General features: G+C 39.3%; 1 protein-coding gene across 1 annotated transcript in view; it reads left to right on the top strand.

Annotated features, from left to right (window-relative positions):
• LOC128875141 (uncharacterized) overlaps window positions 1–21818 on the top strand; it is a 130318-nt gene that overhangs the window by 50491 nt on the left and 58009 nt on the right. Inside the window, exon 3 of the mRNA XM_054120507.1 lies at window positions 7091–7227. Within this exon, the coding sequence (XP_053976482.1) occupies window positions 7091–7227 (137 nt within the window). The remainder of the gene's footprint in view (window positions 1–7090; window positions 7228–21818) is intronic.

Here is a 21818-nt window from a genome sequence, read left to right on the forward strand (position 1 = left end):
TATAGTTACTACAATTAGTAAACCTGGTACTGCCTATGTGTCAAAATCTCCGATACACGCTATTAATCCGCTATTCAATTATTATCTGCAAATGAACTTTCCATATCTGATATACTTCACTTCTATGCGGTACGCGTAATAAAATTTTATTAACGTTTATTTATTAAAGAAATCTTAAATATTAATCAACAAAATAATTTCCATCATTTTCCGTCACTTTTTGCCAGCGTAAAGGCAGTCCGATTCCCTTTTTAAAAAAGCCCTTCTATATATCATTGAGAAACTTTTCCAAGTCGAAGACATTTTGATTACTTTCGGGTCTCCCTAATACGATTACTTTTGTTCATTTTACAAATCATAATGCTTATTGTTTTTCCTAAATCTTGTACAATTAAATTCACAAAAGAAAAATACAAAAAAATTCGTAGTCAACAAATTGAAATTGGGCTTTATCCCAAAGAATTCCCTTTGAAACAGTCCCCGCGAGCTTGGAAAGATTAAGAACGGCGCGCGGAGTCTCTGAACAGGATACTAGCGATACGGGCACGTATCACGCGAAAACCCTTCGTACGAAACTTTATTACACGCGCTCGTTAATCGGTGGACTCCTGAAGCCGCGTCCCAAAGGTGGGCGGTTCGCCTCAGACGCGTTTTAATATTTCTCACGAGCCACGGCGCGTGTACCAGCCGTCTAAGGGCGTAGACTCTTCGTATTTCCGTCGTAAAAGCCGAACTACTAGCCTGGTCGTAATATGCGAGCGAAACGGACGAGAAACCAACGAACGAAAGAAGACGCGGGCGGATGGAGAGAGAGAGAGAGGGGGGGGGGGAGAGGGGGGGAGAGGGAGAGAGAGAGAAAATGATCGACCGAGACGTCCCGGGCTCGTAAGTAGTTTTATTAAGGGGCTCCTTTCGAAAAACCGTGCTGGATGGTTGAATATACATCGGGAGAGATATATGTGATATCGATTACCGTTTGGGGTTCCGATATTACGCTCGTACCCCTTCGCGCCCCTTCGTCCACCCCTGCTGCTTCTCATTCTACATAGTACCGATAGTACTCTACATATCTTCTCCTCTACCCCTCTGGCTCACTATACATCTGCCCATCTCCCTTGCTTCCTCTCCATCTCTCTCTCTCTCTATATATATATATATATCTGGGCACTGTCGCATATTTCTCAGTCTCCTGTCCCCGTTCGTGAGCTTCTCCCCTCGCGTAGACGAGCAGTGCGCGCACAGATACCGACGCGCGTGGTCCTGGTCCTTGTACATAGAGAAATTGTATGTGCATAGAGAGCATGACGGTAGTCAGAAGCTCCCCGCGAAATAACTTTGGAGTACCGTATCTACACACGTTGGTGTATGCGCGTGCCAGTGAAAGAGTCCTGACAGCGTTACATACATGTGCATGTACATACATATATATATTTATGTATGTACACATATATATGTAGATACTTCTACCCCTTACATAACCGGGGAAAGCAGACACGGCGTGTCATCGTTTGTACGACACGCACGACGGTAAATTAAATATAGTTGAACAACGCGAAATGTTTATATCGGGATGCATCTGGCAGTCTTGGCTGAGGTTGAACGAATCGGCGGTTTTGTACTTGGGTTTCATTTGTATAATTTTGTATCGAGGTTTGCTGATTTTACAAATAAACGAAGACGAGTAGTCATAAGAAACTATATTTGGAACGGTTGCTCTGGAGATTTCGAAGAAGGAGCTGAACGGAGTATTCATTCTATTTGGTTTATTAAAGGATAACCACGCGTTTATAAAAACGAGAATAACACAATTATTTATAACAGATGATCAGAACAGATCAATATCTACCTTGTTTCCTTCATAAAAGTGCGATCTATACGTAGACAATAAGAAACTGAACATAATTTGACAGTTTCTATTTTTGCATGGCGATAGAGTGAATTTTCGATTTTTATTTTAACCCAAAAAATCGTCGTTTCTCGTATATTTTGGTCCATAACACTTAAACTACTGAGCCGATTGGAAAACAATGTTAGAAGCGATTGTTGGAGATTCGATTACCTTTAATATGATATCTTGCACGATCCAATCGGACGCTTCTAACTCGCGATATGGCCTAAAACGTAAAACTATTTCAGACGAGAAGAAACGAAAAAAAATTCAATAACTCATACCTGGAAAACTTATCCATAAAAAATTCTCTTAACGTGATTTTCCAATTTAGCGGGGCTAAAATACGTAAGAAATATATAGTGACATTGAATGTACAGAAATATTTTTTCGTTCTGTAAACCAGTGTTATCAATTCACAAAATAGAGCTCTTTAGATCAATTAGTACCAAACCAAAATGTTCACTTCCGACAATATGACAAACATGACAAAATATGACAAGTTCAGTTTTCTTCTAATTTTTAGAAGCTGGAGCCTTTAGTTTCGAGTCGTCGATTTCATCATCCACCGAACCGTACAAGTCGGACGATTCCTCGTTCGATAAATGTCTAGATCGTTACATAAACTTTGCACGCGCGGTTCTCCAGAGGTTCCCGAACGAAATATGTCAAGGTAAAATCTCACTCGTCCCTGGAATAGCATTCATGCTCCTCGAAAAATAACTCAGGTGAATTATGTAGGTCCGGAGAAATGTTTCGGGCTGGGGATATATTTTCACCCTTTAAATAAATGAAGAAGGTACAAGGCGTTCTTCGCCATCGTCTTGAATAATACACCCTCCGAACTGCAAAAAGGAACCGTTCCGAAGCCGTGATCTCCTTCCACGATACGCAATTAAATTCCACTGTAATGTATTTTTCACTGCTCGTGCCACTATGTAATCCGAATTTCGAATAAGACACCGAAGGATTAATGAGCGAGTAAAACTGCGGCTTCATCGTGTCTCCTATCGTTCGACGTGGAACAAGGGGTTGAGTATACACTGTCGACTTTCCATCTACTAAATTTTCATAGAAGGAAGGAATTTATCGCTCCTTAATAACAATGTAGTAACAAATTAAATTGTTATTAATGGAACATCGATATAAATAATAACATAGTAATGTATGTCTAATAATTATGTTCCTATTTGCAGGTTAAAAGGCTTCGTACATTACAAAGCATAGACGATACTATAAATCTGTTTACTTTGTATTTTTTAACTGACTTCGAAAAGGAGAAGGTTACTCGATTCGACATGTTTATTTTATTTTATATAGTGTTATAAACATGCACTGTCGCTGATGAAATTCTTTAGACTGAAAGGAGCTTTTAAAAGTTCATTTTTATTTTTGAAGTTAGGAAAACATTTTTGGATCTCGAATTAATAAATTGTCACTCCACATACACTTGCTAAGCTTTTTAATATCTGGTTCTAGCGTTGTTGGATATAATAAAGATCACCTCTTGACAAAATATGGAAAGGATTACGAATATTCTACGAGCTAAAGATTCAAATAAATAAGAAGTAGGAAATTTGATGTAAAACGATTTACTTTGCCAATTTCAATTTAACTGCTAATGCAAACGTAATGATTTCGTAATAACACGAAAATCAAAGTATCTCTTAAACTAATGATTTCTGGACATAAACGGGCTAATACATTTTTGTGGAAAGTATCAATCTGCATCGAATAGCGTAGTAAAAAATATACAAGTCGTTTTTAAAACGTTTATGACCTTCGTACTCTACGCGTTCACCTACAAAAGAAACTGGTAACATCCGAATGTGCCCAACTGGAAACCATTCAATTCTACCTGAATTGTATTTCGCTGCGCATGATAATATTGACGTGAACCTACGTGGTAATATCTAGTGGACTAGTCTATACAGTACTTTCGTACTTGTAAATCATAGCGAAATTAAAAGCGTAACAAATAAGGCGGTCTCGATGGACTAGAAGTCGAAGGTTCATAAATTCCCTGGCAGAACCACCCTTGGTAGCGTCGAGTAGGACGAAGCTATTATTCTCGAACGCGAAACATGCATTCATGAAGTGGCTCAACAGAGAAAAAGTAATAAAACGTTGGGCAACTGCTCTTGGAATCGACTCGCGCGCCATACGGAAACCGTTTCCGAGTGAATGTGAACGTAACTACGCCATTGTCTACGAAGCCGCTTGTCACAGAGTCGAGCCGATAGACATCTCGGAGATCCTTCTCCATATCAATTCATCGTGTCTGTGCACTCGGCGCTTCCAGTTTTCCATTAGAACGGGAAACAGGCTCTTGGAAGTCTGGGGCGGATTCAGGCCTTTTTTACGGGCAGTCTCGTAGCTCGACTCGCGTTTAAAATCAATGTTCAATGCACATACGGCTTCCTTCGCTTTGTCCGGATAGCGGAGATGGATGTACTCGTAGAAGGGGATCCGAGTGATGTGCACGCGCGCGCGCGTATGCACACACGCACGTACCGGGGATGTATTCGTTCTTTGACGGATATTCGAACGGGAATGTATAGGGTGACTCGCAAGCGACGTTGAGGAATCGAGGGTGAGTCTTTAAAGCGACGAAGGAATGGAAAACCAATTACAAACGCGTTTAACCCATTAGGGATTGAGCACAGGGGGAATTCAAATTTTTTGCATATAACATTCTTGATTGTTCTCGAAATTATATGGGAAAGAGCAAACAATTTAGCACAATGTTTTAGCTGTGAGTTGTTCCTAATGGAATCTTACGTTTACACGAGTTTGAGATTATTTATATTCTTTGGAAAATATTATGATATTAACTCTTTGCACTCGAGAGGTTACTCTCAGTCACTATTAGGTTTCACGTATTAAATTTACCAGCAATAATGTTTCTTTAAGTTTGATTTCTTTGGAACTCGAAGTGTCAATAAAAGGATTGTCGGTGAGGTAAAGGTGACTTTATTCTCAAATCTTGATAGCTTAGAATTCATGGCAATAGAATGCTAAAAAAGCATCTCGAGTTGCTGATAGATATCAGAAACGAAGGCCTCGAGTGCAAATGGTTAACACGTTGCCGTTCGATTATAGCAACGGGGTTCGCTAGAGATTTTTTGAAAGTTTGGAACAACACCAATTGTTTTCGATTTTCCAGGTACAAACGTAGAGTAATGTATAAGAAGTAAACGTGAAGGGAGGCACGTGTTATTTATATAAAATGCGAAAAGTGGTTTTAATGCGTAAATCTCGTAAAGCTGTTTTACATTTAGGATGCTGCCAATGGTGACATTAAATTTACGACGATTTTAAAGTTTTTGTTAATATTTGGTAGAAATATTTGAAAGACAACAAGTACATTAAAAAAGTCTCTCTCTCTCTCTCTCCCTCTCTCTTTTTTACAAAATAAAAGGGTATCTTGAAATCATATTTATGGACATACATATATTATGTTACTTATACGTACAGAGTGTCCCAAAAATGTTAGAGGTCCTTCAAAGTCCTTCAAAGACGTTTTCAAGAACCTCTAACATTTTTGGGACACCCTGGTATATCAATCTATTTTTGTTAACAAAGCAAAAGAATATCCTGAAATCATATTTATGGACAATACATATATCATTTCATATAAAATCGAATCGGAAGTTGTGATGATTAATATGTTTTACTTCTATAGGACGTCAGAATATAACGTGTGGCGGACTTGCCGACAGCGACTAGTATTATAACACGATGAAACATAAAGTGGCACAGCGCGATACGTCGAAAGAATTCGTTATTATATCGCGTCACGGTTTATTCAGAAGCAAAAACGCGGGGGAGTGTTGTTGAGAAATGTTTTATTTCCATCGAAACGAAGTTCGTGGTTAACATCCCTGATGTCCTGGTAACTTTCCTCCCACCGTAATATTCATGCTTTCTAGTTACAAAGCGTACGTGATAGCGCGAAGTTTAACAATGCGGTTACACGTGCCACCTTGAAACTGTTGGCTGCACTTTGAGACACGAAGCAACATTATAAAGGCCAACTTGAAGGGTCTGGAGCTATCAACTTCCTCTAAGATTTCCCTCATCGGCTTTGGAACACGCGTGGCACACTCGGCTTGTTCCACGACACCGAGAAGATTAGCGCGGTAGATTACGAAGTGAAATCGAATTTTGACAGGATACAATGCTCCGGATTTCGCGATATGAACTTAACCCTTTACAGGCCAAGAATTTCTTTATACGAACTACTTAGGCACGGATACAGCCACTGTGGGGCCCCTTTTGATCATTCAAAGTATTCTTTCTCACGTTTGAAAAGAAAAACCTTCTATGCAATTTTGCAACACCCTTTGGAACGTATTAAGTTGTGCAGAAAGTTCGTGGCAATTTCTAAGGAAAATTGAAAGGCACATTTGAATTTTAACCCTTCGAGATACTTTCTTAGCATTCTATTGCCACGAATGCTAAGATTATATTGTCTTCGTAAATGAGATCTCTAATTTGAGATTTGAGAATCAGGTCACCTTTGCCTCAACGACAATCATTTTATTGGCACTTCGAGTTCCAAAGAAATTAAACCTAAAGAAAACCTAGTGGTGACTGAGAGTCATGTCTCGAGTGCAAAAGGTTAATATATAAATTTATTGAATTACATAGGTGCCATTTTGTTCCACAACCTTTCCACCCTTTAAGGGATGTATACATGTTATTTGTTTTCAACCAATTCGATATATTCAGACCTGCACCACCTACCAAAAATCGACATGAACTTTCCGGACAACCCAATACAACGAATGCTTGATTGCATTGTAGAACAATTTGTATAATACAAAATTTTCGAAGTTTAACGGAAGACAAAACATTTGTCTATCTTAATTGAAATAAATATAAAGAATTACTTTATTAGTTTAAGTAATGCGTGGGTTTTAGTACCATTGGTCGCATTTACAAATTTTTGAATCTAAATAAATGTACCACGTATGTGCTATCTGCAATGTAATATTCGAAAACCCATCGCGTAACCAGTATTTTCCTATTATATCAAAACGTAGCGATTGAAAGTTCAGATGAGGTGAGATTCGGTAAGCCGATTCAGACTTACAAGCTCGTTTAAATTTGTAAAAAGTGGAATCTAACAAGCCAAAATTATCGCAACTCGTTATCTCTGAATTCGTAACCTTCTAATTTTTCGTTCTTGTGTTTCAGAATTCCTCGACGAGATCAAAGCGTTGAGGGAAATCAACGGCAGCGCGATTCTCAGCTTCGTCGATGGCGAACGTGGAACAGTGGCATCGTTTACATTTTCATGGCTTCGGAGCGTCCCATCCAGGGGCGAAGATTCCGTAAGTCTCATTCAATTCCTTCGCTTTTGCTATCAAAGGCGGTCTTGCGAGACCGCAAACAAGCATACTGTGTACGCGGGACCATTGTCGCCCGCTGCGAACAGGCTATGAGACCGCGGCCCTCTCGAGATGCTTTACCCCTCTCATCCATCGCGATTCTTTTGTCAACTTCCCACCCCGTCTAGCCTTTTTCTTTTTTTTGGAAATATTCCGTAACACCGCGAGTGGTAGAGGTGAAGGGTGACCTGGATCGGCTGGGCGTATGAAAATTTACTTTAACGAGCGGCGAGAGCCGAACTTTTGTGCCTTTCATTGTGCTCCCACCCAGGAAAAGGAAATTCGATCGGGACGAAGTTCCCGAATGTATTCAAACGATCTCAAGTATTTACGGCGTTTCTTCTTGGCCGCGAGCGTTGCGACGCGGAGTCCTCCGCGAACCGCGTCGCTGTTCGCCTCGGTGAATACGAAATTTATTACATTTTACTCGTCACCGAAATTCGACCAGCATAGATTCCTGTCAGACGACGAGGGAAAAGGTTAAGGAACGCCGAGGATCGCTGCATTAGAGTTTACAACGTTACTGGGATATTGACTCGGTCGATCGATCGTAGACTCGTTCCTTTTTTATTTATAAATCTTTCAAGGGTTCGATGTAACGGGCCCAGAAATAGATGATACTCGAGACTTTTGGGGGGGGGGAAACTACGCGACCGATTAGAATTCAACATCTTGTGTTTATTAATTATTTGTGTATATTATGAAATGGAAAAGTAATTTAGTGTCTTGAAAATGTTTTTGAAAAATATACATTATTGACTTCGATTAACTCACATATACAGATACGTATGTACAGATGTATATTGATTTTTTTTCGAGTAAGGATACTTCGGTATGTTTTCAATTTTTTGTTTTATTTTGTCGATACGTATACTAGATTTGTGTATACGTTAGAGCGATGAGGTGTAAGTTCGATTCTTGAGTTTAGTTTACTGAGAGTATGGTTGGAAAATATTGCGAAAATTTTCCTACGCCATGCCAATTGTTTTCATGCATATCCTCGGAAGAATAAATACCAACGTATTAACGACGATAATATGTTACTGTGCGTGGAAAGCCTAATTTTTATTTTTTAATAACAAAAATTAAGAACCACTGGTTGCATATTATTAAAACAGAAACTAGGAAACTGGACAGTTACCAGTGTACGTTTTCCGCAAAGTCTATTGCGTTTACAAAACCAAAAAGGTCAACCGACACATCAAAGACAAGGATTGTGTGTGATCTTTGTGTAAATTATGATACGAAAAAGTGATTTGTTCCTGTCTTAAAAATCTTTTTGAAAAATATTAATTATTGGAGAAGTTATAACCAGCTTTCCTCGATGTAACATAACTGAAGGAAAAGACACAAAATCTTCCCAAAACTAACATTTTAATACACTTGTAAAATGAATATGACATGTGTAATTTATTTTAGCACTAGACTACTAATGGTCAACGAGTTACATGTACCTGCTAGTGTATTTTTGAAAATAGATAGTCCAAGAACAAGTGAATTGATTAATATTTACAGTCCCTTATTTACCCCCATCTAGTTGGGGTACTCCGGGGTTGCTAAGCCCGTACTGTAGCTGCATATTCGCATGCTACAGCCCCTGAGGACATAAATAAGTGTAGAGTAACTCACACTTATACACAATATTTCACAATATTTCAATTTCGACAAATTTGCGTGTTTAGAAAAAGAAGTCCGCCACGTGGCAACGTCGCATGTAAACATGGCCATTGCGCGGTATTTTGGAAATAAGCGAGCGCTTTAAAATTCTAAAACATAATAATTAAAAATTGTTCAATCTTGTTAAACCCGACGAAAATCGAAATGCGAAATTAGACACAAATACTACGTTGCATAAAATAGTACTTGCAAAACTAATTGCAACTCTAATTGTATCAATTACTACTTTTTTTTATTAAAAATCATAATCAAATAATAATTTAAGAATTTTATTATAGAAAATATATCGTTATTAATCCTTTCTGTATTTGAGTTTTGTTTTGACTAGTACAGTTGGGAAAGATCCACCTTAATGGAATCAGAAATATACAGTCAGTGCAAGAAGTATTCGTACAGCAAGCAATTTAAAATAAAATTAATAAGAAAAGAAATAAGAGGTTAACATTGAAAATAATGAACTTCAATTTATGAAAATTCTACTCTAAAAATAGGAATGTTGGTTAATTATTTCTTCCACTACAATTTATTAACAAAATAAAAATATATGAAGTTTTATTTTGAATTGATTCCTGTACGAATACTTGTTACACTGACTGTATATATAAGTAAAAACGTGTTAGCAAGTTGTTGACACTGAGCTTCCAGCTTGAATTTTATTTTCATTTTATAATCGTGTGCATCGAAGAATTAATGAAAAGTCTTACAACCTATTTCTGAGTGATGTATAATAGCTACCTATTTGGTAATTGCAAACGGCAAATACAAACAGGGTACTGTTCCCCTAAGTTCAATACCAGAAAAGACTCCTACAAAATATCTCTCGACGACTTGCATGCTCCACTTTCGTCTCGTGAGCGCGTCAACCAGTTGCTTCGCGTCGAAATTGAGAAATTAGGGTGTTTATCGGCTCGCTCGAAATCGCATAACGCCACCAGTCGCGGCTGACGAATAGCGATACCGCGAAACAGGAAGAAAGATTTTGCTTATAAGATTATCGGAAAACTGGCGCGCGTGCCCGCAGAATTTCAATCTCTTTTTCAAGCGCGAGACGTCTCGAGACGACTTGCGGCGACGCCTGACGCTGGAACACGTCAAAAATCCTCTCTCGAGGACGCATTTCCGTGATACTTTCCGATCGCCGGAGGCTCGAGAACCACTCTACCATTCTCTCCGGCGTGTATGGCCGCTTTCTTCGTTCCCCTCCTGGCCAACGTTCTCCATCCAGCGCCGCTTCCAGCTTTTCGTCTATTTGTTCCGCCCGTTTTTTTCGACGTGCCGTTTAGTCTTTCAGAGTTTGGCCCGCGTAGTTCCCTCGTTTTCTTGTCGTTCTCGCGACGAATTCCATCAACGTTCCGCTAACCGTTCAGCCCCCGGCATCGACGTGTCTCTCGCTCGTCGACAAAACAAGCCAAAACTGGAGATTGCCGCGCGTGAATTATGAAAATTCCCTTGAAACTTTCAATGGTAATTATGGACTCCGTGTTTACCGATAATTTACAATTTACTTTTTTTAAAGGTAATTTAGTTGGTTAAATTTAACAGATTGCGCGTCGACTAAATCTCAGCTGTCGAATGAACGAAGTATTGTATTGCTATATTAATACTGTATAAAGTTCCATGAAGTTCTATGAAGTCTATGAAGTTTGCTTTTAATTGTTGGATGGCAGCACAAGCTTTTTTTTGGATGCTTGTTAGAGACAACTCTGTAAGATGACATAAGACCAAGATGAACGCATAGATTTAAAAAACTTTTGAGAAATTTAATAAATAAAAGGTTAACACGTTCACGTCGGCGTGTACCACCAGTGGCTCGCGCTCGCGTGTCTAACAGATGGCGTGTAGCACCGCGCCGCCTCATAGTAAGAAACACAACTGGCAGCGCCAGCGTGAATGTGTTAAATTACAATATTGTAGGAAAGATGTGGATCGAAATGGTCGGTAGAAACGCTTACTTGAATTTTAAAACTAAAATGACTTCGTTATAATTTTCTCGACTCTTACGCACTCTTCTCCTGTTTATTATACACTATGTTCGCCTCGTATTTATATTATTATTCATCCATACTTTGACAGAGTCAGATTACACCGACAGTCCGTGGTTACCGAACCCTCCATTCTCTCTCGCTTGCACACAACTATTGTTTTTTTTCTAGAGCGTTCGCCTATCACCTGCTTACAGTTTTTAGATGAACACCTATGCAATGTTTGTAAATGCGACCGTTCACCCATTGCGTATTTACAGCTTTTTGAAATTAATCGCCTTCGTTCGCACCGAGCAATGTTTTTACAATGCTCTGTTACCTTGGCTACCAGCTAGAACCACCAGAAAAATGTGTCGATCGCTAAGGGTTAACACTTCTATGGGAAAGGATGATTGTAATAATTGCTGAAATGGTCGGGCAAGTCTTAGCCCTTCTGACTCTTGGAACGGCGAAATACATTTCGAATAACGAAAATTGAAGCGAACGCGTCGATGACTAATTTCGGTTTCATATTTCGCAGTCCGCGGGAATCTCTTTGCGAAGATCGCGGGAGAAAAGGCGGACGCGCGACGCGGGAACCAAAATAATTAAACAGGACGAGATCTCTGACTCCGCCATTAGCGTTTCTCTGGAGCCCATTCCCTCCGGTCGCTCTCCCCTGCTGCTTGGCCCATTATCGTCTCCTTTATCATCGTCATTACGCGCGACGATGATTATTATCATCCAGCGCGTCTTTAGTTTCCTTTTAACGCTCTCCACGCGACGACGGCTGCGCATAAAAGGATCCACCACCGCGGACCCGTCGAAAGGACGAAGACAAAATCAGGAAGAATAGACGCGAAGGGACGTGCACGGCACCCTGGAGAGCGGAAAAAATAATCGTGGACGAACGGGTAGAAAGCAGCATCTTATATGCTAACAGTTGCGAATCCTGATCAGCTGAATTCGAATCCCTATACAAGGTGAAGCATTTAAAGCAGGACACCTGAATAGTTCGCTTACTTTTAGCGATAGAAAATGAAGTATCGAGCAAGAGTTGTTTGATTTCGAGGGGCACGTAACGTGGTGCCAATAACTTTTTTATCGGTGGAAGCAGAGAAGAGATATGAAGAGAAGGGCATTTGACTCTGGTTTTTTAAATAGAATGATATAGTTTCTTATACACATTCTGATATACAGTGTTTCAAAACGAATACAATGATCTATAACTGAAGGTCGCTCAAAGTTATACTGGTTGACTGCAATGAAAAATAAATTGTTTCAAGGCACTCTTCAAATATCTCATTAATCCACAAATATACAGAGTGAGGCATTTGAAACATTACTTGAAAATCATTCAAGGTTACACAGTCTGACTGTAATAGAAAAGAAATTGTTTCAAGGCATTCTTGAAATATTAGGGTGCACCAAAAGTTCGTGCATTATTTCAGTTTGTGCAATTTTTTGAAGTCATTAAAATTACTTTATATGCAAGTGTTATATACTATGCTATACTGTGTTAAAAGCTGATTCAAATCGGTGACCCTCAATTCGCGGCGTCTCCTTATAAGACGAAAAAAATATGAAACCATCAATAAATTAATGTATCTAACAATTAAATACGAAAGAACTTCTCAAAAGCTACAAAACGATACATAACACTTTCATATAAAGTAACTGTATTGACATGAAAAAATTGCAGAAACTGAAACGACGTAAAAAATGCACGAACTTTTGGTTCAGCCTAATATTATCCGAGAAAGGGCTTCTTCGACCACCGTCTTTGGCGCTGTTCGAGAAAACGCAAATTGGGGAAGTTTCGTGAAACTCGTACACAATAGGCTCGCCGGTGTAGCAACAATGAGCGTTGTATCGGCCCTCTGGCCACCTCTTCTTCTTGTGCATCTGGGAGTGTGTGTCACTTTTGGCTTTGAAACGGGGAGAAAGGAAACGAGAAAAGGTTGCATTCATCTTCATTGAGCGGAGATGCCCTCGGCGCTACCGGACTTCTTCGAAGGCCAATGGACGATGGCCTCGACATTGTGCCGGGCTAACGAGAGGAAACCTTTCGCTTATTATTCCCTCTGTCGTGAGATGGAAACGCGATGGAATATTATCGGTACGTCGACGTTGGCCCTTTTCTTCCGCGAGAATTTTGATTTCACGTGCCGTTGCGCCGCCTCTACCCGTTCAATCGTTTATCGCGGTCCGCTGCGTCTACGAAGAAATCGTTTCGACGAATCTAATGCCGGGACATGGCTATGCGATTCTTGTCGAACTGTAAATCGAACGTAACCCTTACTTTTGGAAAAAAAAATGTTAAAACAATATTTGAAGCAAGCTGTCTCTTTGATTTACTTCATCGTTACACGGTTCTTCGAATTTTTAAATGTCGATCGCGTGCTACCATATTCTTTTCATTTCTTTATATAGAAATAGATATTCTAGCTATTTTTTGATACAGCTACGGAATTTATTTGCATTTGATTCTATTGGAAATGGAGTATAACGAAATAATGAAATAGTACATTTATTAATTAAAAGTTTTGATTTTATTTCTAAAATGTCACGAATAAGCCGAGATCTTTTCTAACTGACTAACGTTATAAGAAAAAAGGTAGAAAGAATTTCTGGCGGTGTACACTGCAGTTTTCATAGATCTGTAAAGCACAAGAAACTGCATCGATCTGTGTCGTCAAAAATATAGATTTCCATTTTAAATAAAAGACCAGTTGCATTTAAAAAAATGTTATGCTTCATCCGATACCATTTAATTCTCACTTGAAACATCTTTGTCTACTTCCAACCATTTAGGAAGCACAGCCTGTTGCCACATTCTCAGTACATTTATTTTTGTAATCAAATAAAACGTTGAATTACAGTAAATATTCGAACAGATTCGTATCCTATCCCCTCAGTTTTACTTTCTTTGCTTCCATATTCTATTTTTATACAGTAATCTTTTTTTTCTCTTTTCGTCTCCTAAGTTTTTTAATATTTTAAATGTTGTCAGTTACGGAATGCTTAACTCTTGTCCTATCCTTCAATTAAAACCACGCCAGGCCAAGAGTTAATTTAAATATCAGATAATTATTCTTCACACATATTTTTAGATTATAATATCAAAAACACTTGAGAACTCTTAAATAAATACCTGAAAGGCTATCGATATCATAGACCTTCATTTGATAATGTGCTTCTGAATTCTTGTTAAATTAAATTCTCTTAAATTAAATTACTAAACTTTTTCTTACTTTTAATAGAATTTATCCTTGTAAAAGCAAGCACCCTTGTGAAATAGCACCAAGGGAGCACGCGGATTCTCTGGCTCCGTTTCATCATGGTCCTGCATATCGGACCGTTCGCACATCCGAACGGTCGACGGCGAACGCGATGGAAAGAAGTCGCTGAAAAAGAATTAAGAACCTTCTAAGAGCATTACTTTGCATTAAACGGTAATTGCTCGTTCCCTGGCAGTTCGTTATAAGATAGAAAGAGTCGTGACTTTGACTGTCGCGAAACGCAGCGTCTAGGAGGAATGCGTCGCTTCGGCGCTGGGCGCTGACAATATTCACGGTAATCCAATTGAAATTAATTCTCGAGCGAAGGCTCTTTGTTTCCGTCTCTGTCTTCCATCTTCCCTCCTTCCCTTTCGAATAAAGTCGCATAACCTCTCGAGCTGAAGGGGCTGGTGGAACCGGAAGTGACGTGAAATATCGCCGTGCGACGTAATCGAGCGCGGCGGAGCAACGGATCTCTTCGAGGTTTCTCTGCTTGTTACCGTGACCCTCTCGGGGGTTAATCATGCGACCGAATCGAGATAGTAATTCGACTCTACGAGAGGACGCCACTGCCCCGCGAATCCGCTCGTTAATTCTCTCTCCTCGTTATTAATTGTCGTTCATTAAACGCGCGGTATTTTCGGCGCTAAAGTGACTCATCGATTCGTGAACCTCGCTGTCTTCAGTTTTGCCATTCAAACCGTTCGCCAGCGAGCAAAAAACGTTTCCTGTGTGTAAATCAAATTATGATTTATCGCGTTCGCGTAGGAACCGACGTTAGACGCCATTTAGTCAAGTCCGGAGCCTACGGACTAGCCTTAGACTTCATGTTTATGATATACCGCCGCGTCGTCCTTGCGAATGATTAGAATGTATTCGTACACCGATCAATTTCTCAAAAAGCTTTCGTGCGAAATTATAGCTTACCAATTTCTTTCTTTTATAATCAGTCCAAACAACAATTACTAGTTTATATAATTTGCGAAATTAACTAAAAAATACGAAAAATCAAAAAACGTCAAATCTGCGAACCGGATATTTTATTAATTAATTGCGGGCACAATCAACTGTTCGAGATTCAGAGACTTCCACTATCGATGAACGCTACAACGCCTATTCCACGGAAAAACTGTTGATCGTAAACACGTGCAAAAGTTTTGCTCATGTTATAGCGCGATTAGTTTTACCGCGATACGGCAAAACAATCGCGGTAACCGGCACTGACTAGCGAACATGTTTCGGAGGGGCGACAACCTGCTAATATGCCGTGAAAACCGGCAATTAGGGGATTATCGACCGAGGCGTATTAGCGATCGGAAATTGTACGAAACGATTGACGCGGTGGCGAACGGTCGACGCGTGTCGCCCACACGCAACAGTCGTGCGATAACAATCGCGCTCACGTAGCGTACGCATACCGTGAACGAAGCATAAGGCGTGTAAACGCCGCCTTCCTCATTAGAATGCCAAACATTCAGCCGCAAAGCGACTTCCTAACCTTCCTAATTCGGCGCTTCCGCGTGTTCGCTCCTACGCCCACGCGATCGACGTTCCACCGCGTTGCTGTTCGTGTTTGCGCCGTTGGCCACAGCGTCGACACGCCAGGCTTTGACGTTTTAATTACCGAATCTAGAAAATACACTTTCGATATCTTCGAGCTACGTGTGATAACTTTGTTATCAGTGTACTTAGAGAAAAATAGATGAATGGTTCAAAGGGAATAGATGAACGATTCAAAGAGTACTACATTTGAAGGCCCATATCTTTTTTATACGTGCAATATTGCATGTGCAACTGATAGTTGCATTATTTCTTTTTAATGGAAATATTTCTTTTGCGTAGATTGGATCCTTTCATCATTCTACGTAAAGAAGTATTAGAGTGAAGTGACCAAACAATTATTAGATCATGAGTGGTAAAGTTGTAAACACGTCGTACACCGATAAGACTGCAATGTGCAGCTTAATCATGTAATGACGTTTTAATTACCGAATCTAGAAAATACACTTTCGATATCTTCGAACTACGTGTGATAACTTTGTTATCAGTGTACTTAGAGAAAAATAGATGAATGGTTCAAAGGGAATAGATGAACGATTCAAAGAGTACTACATTTGAAGGCCCGTATCTTTTTTATACGTGCAATATTGCATGTGCAATTGATAGTTGCATTATTTCTTTTTAATGGAAATATTTCTTTTGCGTAGATTGGATCCTTTCATCATTCTACGTAAAGAAGTATTAGAGTGAAGTGATCAAACAATTATTAGATCATGAGTGGTAAAGTTGTAAACACGTCGTACACCGATAAGACTGCAATGAGCACCTTAATCATATAATGAAAACATTTAAGTATAATACTTTTTGAACCATTCATCTTTCCCCTTTGACACTTACCTGTAAATGTGCTTATAACGACGTTATGACTTGTCACATTTACGTGGCCGATCCTTTATAATATTCCTGAACCGGAGTCACAAAAATTTGGCGAACCAGTTTTAACTGCTTGTTGCGCTTACAAAATTGCATGAAAAGTCACTTTATAGGTCCAATGCATTTATAGGTGAACGCTTTTCTCATTTTCCTATTTTCTTCCGACGTAAAGAAATCTGCACAAGCCACCGAAGAGAAAAGAAAGATTTCGCTAATTGCCGTCGTTAACACGTCAACCGCCGTGTCTACTTTGTTTTCATTTCCGGTTTCATGATGCACAGTGGTTCCAAAGAAGATCAACTTAAAAATCTGACTGTGAGATTCAAATCTACAGGGTGTCCACGCTAAAATGTGTGTGACAGACGCATATTTCAATAACTATTGAAGATACAAAAAACTTGTTTATATGTAAATTGCAGGATAAAATTTTGTTCATGTTATTAATTTAAAAGATATGATGGTGAAGTTTCGTTTTCTTAAATGCAACTGTATATATTATTTTGTTAAGCTTTTTTAAAGATTAATAAATTCGGCTTGAAAAGCACTATCGCGTGATCCAAAAACATATATATAGCTCCATTTAAAAAACAGAATGTCACCATCATATCTTTTAAATTAATAACACAAGAAACTTTCGTTTACGCCACAGTAGAGATCCCATTTTATCCTGCAATTTACATGTAAACAATTTTTTCATATCATCAATAGTTATTGAAATATACGTCTGTTTACCGTGGACACTTTGTATAAATCCCAATCATACCGAATATCGTTTACAGAGACGCAAAATTGCGATTCGTTAAATTAAAATTCTCCTAATGCCAGACGAAATTATGTTCGCGCGTCGTGAATCTCCATCGATAGCGGAGCTTTAGCAAAAAAATAACAAAAATAATTGGAGAAACGCACTATCTCCGAGTCCACGAGATACTTCTTCCTCGTGGGTCGTGGCGGGAGGGTTGGCGAAGAGGAGAGGGGCGGCAGTCATCGGAAATTTGTCGATATTTTAACCGGCTCTGCCTCCGGGGGAATTTCGTCTAGCTCGGCCTCCCTATCCCCTTTCCCGCCCCTTAATACAGTCGTACGTGCGCCTATGATTTATTGAAAGCTCTGAAAAAGCTCTCCCATCCCCTCTCGCCGTGCCCGATTAAAAAGTTCGCCCATTACCGGCCGCGTCGCAGGCGGCATTCAAGGCGCATTGAAAGATGTCGCATTGTCGCCGAGGCCGTTTCGGTGCCTTGGAAAAAGCTCGAAGCTTTATACAACAATGTGTCCTGGCGGCGCATTGGAACGGAAACCGCAGCCCCGTTCGGCCAGGAAACTGCATTCACGGCCGCGATAGAATAATAATGGACCGTTTGTGCGCGACTAATACGCGGGGCTGCGCGGAGTTGGCGCGAATTTCGCGGATCATTGAGAACCGCTGCGGGCTAAGCTATCATAAAGCTGCCACCTCCGAAGGTGTATAATAAACCGCGAATATAACGCCGGCAATAAACGTCCTTTCGAGTAGCGAGGCAGCTCCCGCGCGCTCCGCGAAACACTCGGTTTACTCATAATCAAGCCTGGCGAGCAGGAATTCATTTTATTTTTGTTCGTAAATAGCTAGAACTCACCTGGATGGGAGCCGACGCGGTCGCGGCGAAATTAATTGCGATCGACGCTCGCGCCGAGGCCGATGCTTTAATTAGGGCCGGATTGATTGTGCTCGGAAATTGTCCCCGAGCTTGAAAGGTGCTCCGCTCGTTTCCCTGATGCGCGTACCTACAATTAAATTATGAGATTGATTAAATCCGTGGAATCGTTCGCGGGAAATTTGTTTCTGCCTGATTGGTCAGTGTACAAGGTGTATTATTAGCTCATTTTTAATAACATCGCGTGCCCTGGGTGTGCTTTACAGATCGAGGGCGAGTGGAAGTATAACGGTGGAAATGAAAAGCCGGAGTCCAGCTTTGCTAATTAATTTTTTAATAAGGAACGTACGAAAATAATCGTTCCATCGGGTACTGTGGATATCGTAATTTTATTGCAATTAAAATTTATAGATCAATCTTGTTTCAAGTCTTCTTTAACACGTTGAACGCCACGTCAATCACATATGGGTGACAGAGCCTTTCACTAAAGAACTTCAACAAATAATTTTAAGATCTATGTGTTGGTGAAAACATAGATCTTGATATAGATCTTAATGAATCATTTTCTATAAATAAAGAGGCCAGAGAGGATAATCTTTCATTTAACATTGCAGATCGATGTAAATTTATAGAGGTATCGACAGAACATATTCAAATTCTTCAAAAATAATTGCGAAATTATTTTACAAGACCAAAAAATGTTTTCACTGGGAAGTTTTAATACAATTTCACCGGAGGCAGACCTCTGGCAGTCAACGTGTTAAAGGTAACCTAAGCGAATCGTGTACAAACGCGATTTAACGTAACGAATTTCATGATAATCTCATCTAAACACAATCAATTCCAAAAACCAATTTAAATATATTTACTTACAAACAATCTCATCCGATTCCCTGCACCGGTGTTGTATAATCGAAGTTAGAGCGACACGTTCGTTTCGCGCCTGTCTACGATATAACACGTATTGTGATAATTTTGCAGAACCGTTGATTCAGGGTATGGCGTACCGTTTAAAAAATATGCCATGACGTCCTAAGAGGTCGATTTGAACAATTTTGCGTCGTGTCTCGTCGCAGTTACACGTCTACGCTTCGAGTCGGTTTCCGGAAATCTGTGTTTGCTCGATGATGGGATAATAATGGGTTGGTTGAGCGAAAATGACAATGGAAGCAGAAACAGCGAGAGGAGAATCCGCGAGGGAAATCTTTTGGATGCGCCGAGCGAGCTACGTAATCGCAAAACTGTCTAGAAACTCGTCGAAGTCGCGATACAACGCGAAAAATAATAATTACGGTCCATTGTACGACAAATCGATCGCTTTTGTGCCTGGATGTCGGTGATTTTGATAAAATTAGAAGGGAAGTGGTTTAGGATATTTTTCTTGGCTGAACAAAAAATATAAAATCCGTATCTTTGATAACATCTCTACAGATTAATAGTACGTACAAAATCGATCCTTATGTAATATAACTTAATATTGCAATTTTGTTAAAAAAATATTGAATAGTTATTTTTCGACCACTTATTTAACTCTTTGCGGTCTACTCCATTTTCTTTAGGATGATCCAGCAATTCCAGATGATTTAAACAATTTTTAACGAACTTCTCACGGCTAATTTAACGTAATTCCGTATGCAAATTAATGTATCAAAACATTATATTTTAATGTTTTACGTATGTTTGCATTTTAAAGGAACAAACGTTTTTCATGATAAGTTCTGGATTTTTGTCTTCCATGGTAATTTGTTGAACACGTCTCAGGATGCTGGTCCATGAATCAAATTCATACTCTTCCAAATTGATTTCACTATAGAAATCCATTTATGAACAGCTTTAAGGAGTCGTGCGCAGTCACGAGGCCGAAAAAGCATGATTTTTGTGATTTTTTTATTCAAACATCTCTGTTCGTGCATTTAAAAGAGCATATTTTGGAGAATACATCATAAGTCTTACAATAAAAAATAACAGTAAATAAACATAACATTGGCAACTATCGGAGGACATGTCAAGAAAAATCGTTCTGCGGTGGCCACTGTCACTGAGATCTGGATCACCTAAAATGAAAAAACGAAAAAGTTTTATGTAATATATTAAATTATGTAGTCCTTAACGGATCGAGTTTAAGAAATATTGATTTGGGACAGAATGGCAGACGATTTAAGAAAAAATTGCGATTTTAGATGAAAATTGCCTGAATTATATTTCAGGTCTTGAGCGAGTCTTCTTTTCGTTTGTCGATTTCTCGTAAAATTGGCTGGGGCCCTAAATTTTATTTTTTATAATTTCTCATATCGACAATAGAATATAAACTGCCGAGTAAAGAAAATTTGTCTTATAATAAATTAATAACGCGATAACGAGATGCGTTTTCCCGCGAAGAACAGAGAACGAAAGTCGTGAAGGTATCGTAGTATAGCTAATTTGTCATTTCCTCTGACCACCGTAATTCATGTTCACTCGACCCGCCTCACATTCTCGTTGAATCGCGTTCTCATCCTCTTAATCATCGACGTGTTCCTCGTTGACACGTACATTCTCCGAAAACGTTTATCCTTATGAGCCCAATTTTCTCGCCTTTGTCTCTTAAAAACAGCTCTTCTTGAATGGAATTTACAGACTCCGAACAAATTTCTTTACATACCTTGTACAACTTCTTTTACTCTCTCTCTATTTCTCTCTTTCTAAAACACGAAGGGCACTCTTAGAGAATGTTTAAAACTGTTGGGATCCAGATGAGGAACGTGGAGACCGATTTGTATACTTATAAATATATTTCGGACGTTTCAGATATACAACTCTGGATATAATGTATATTTGCGGAAACAAAATAACCGACTGACACGCAGAGGAATCGGAAACAATGTTGCTGGTCTTATGAAGATTTCTAAATTTTATATCCTAGACCTCTTGGGTTGAGAAGGCGTAACTATTGCATTATCGGATTGGTTAAAAGAAGAAATTCTCAGTCTGTAAATCTTTCTATTTTATCCTTTATTGCTTGCACGCGGAAGGATGTCTATTCGCCTCGAGATTCAAACTAAGAGTGAAGCCTTTTTCCAAAGCGCATAGGAAAACGCATGTTTTTCACACTGCCCGCTTGAACACAAATACTGCCCAAAGGCCAACTACGAAGGCAGCAGAAATGAAACTTTCCCTTATGAGAGACGCAGTGTCCCTCAACTCTAGATTTATTTTTGTTACGTTTATTTAATAATAAACCAACAGTAACTATGACCCATGGTACTGTATGACCACCTCTCGCCTAAAATGAGTCATTCATATCCCCGCAAACTTGCTGTAGGGTTTTTAGACTTTGATAAGAAATGCGAAAAACAGGGCTGACTAACTTATTCTGAAAAAATTGTTTCCGATATCCTTATCTGTACCGAATAAATGGGTTGGTCATCCAACAAAACAGAAACAATGTAATATGGATAGTTTATACAGGGTGCGACAGAAAATTTGACTTCCAAGTTGTATTCGTCCTAGCACGAAAGCATTTCAGGTTTGGAATTTTTTCAAATTTTTGTTCGATTCTCCATTTAAAA

Source organism: Hylaeus volcanicus, chromosome 4, assembly GCF_026283585.1.
Source record: "Hylaeus volcanicus isolate JK05 chromosome 4, UHH_iyHylVolc1.0_haploid, whole genome shotgun sequence".
Lineage (NCBI taxonomy): Eukaryota > Metazoa > Arthropoda > Insecta > Hymenoptera > Colletidae > Hylaeus > Hylaeus volcanicus.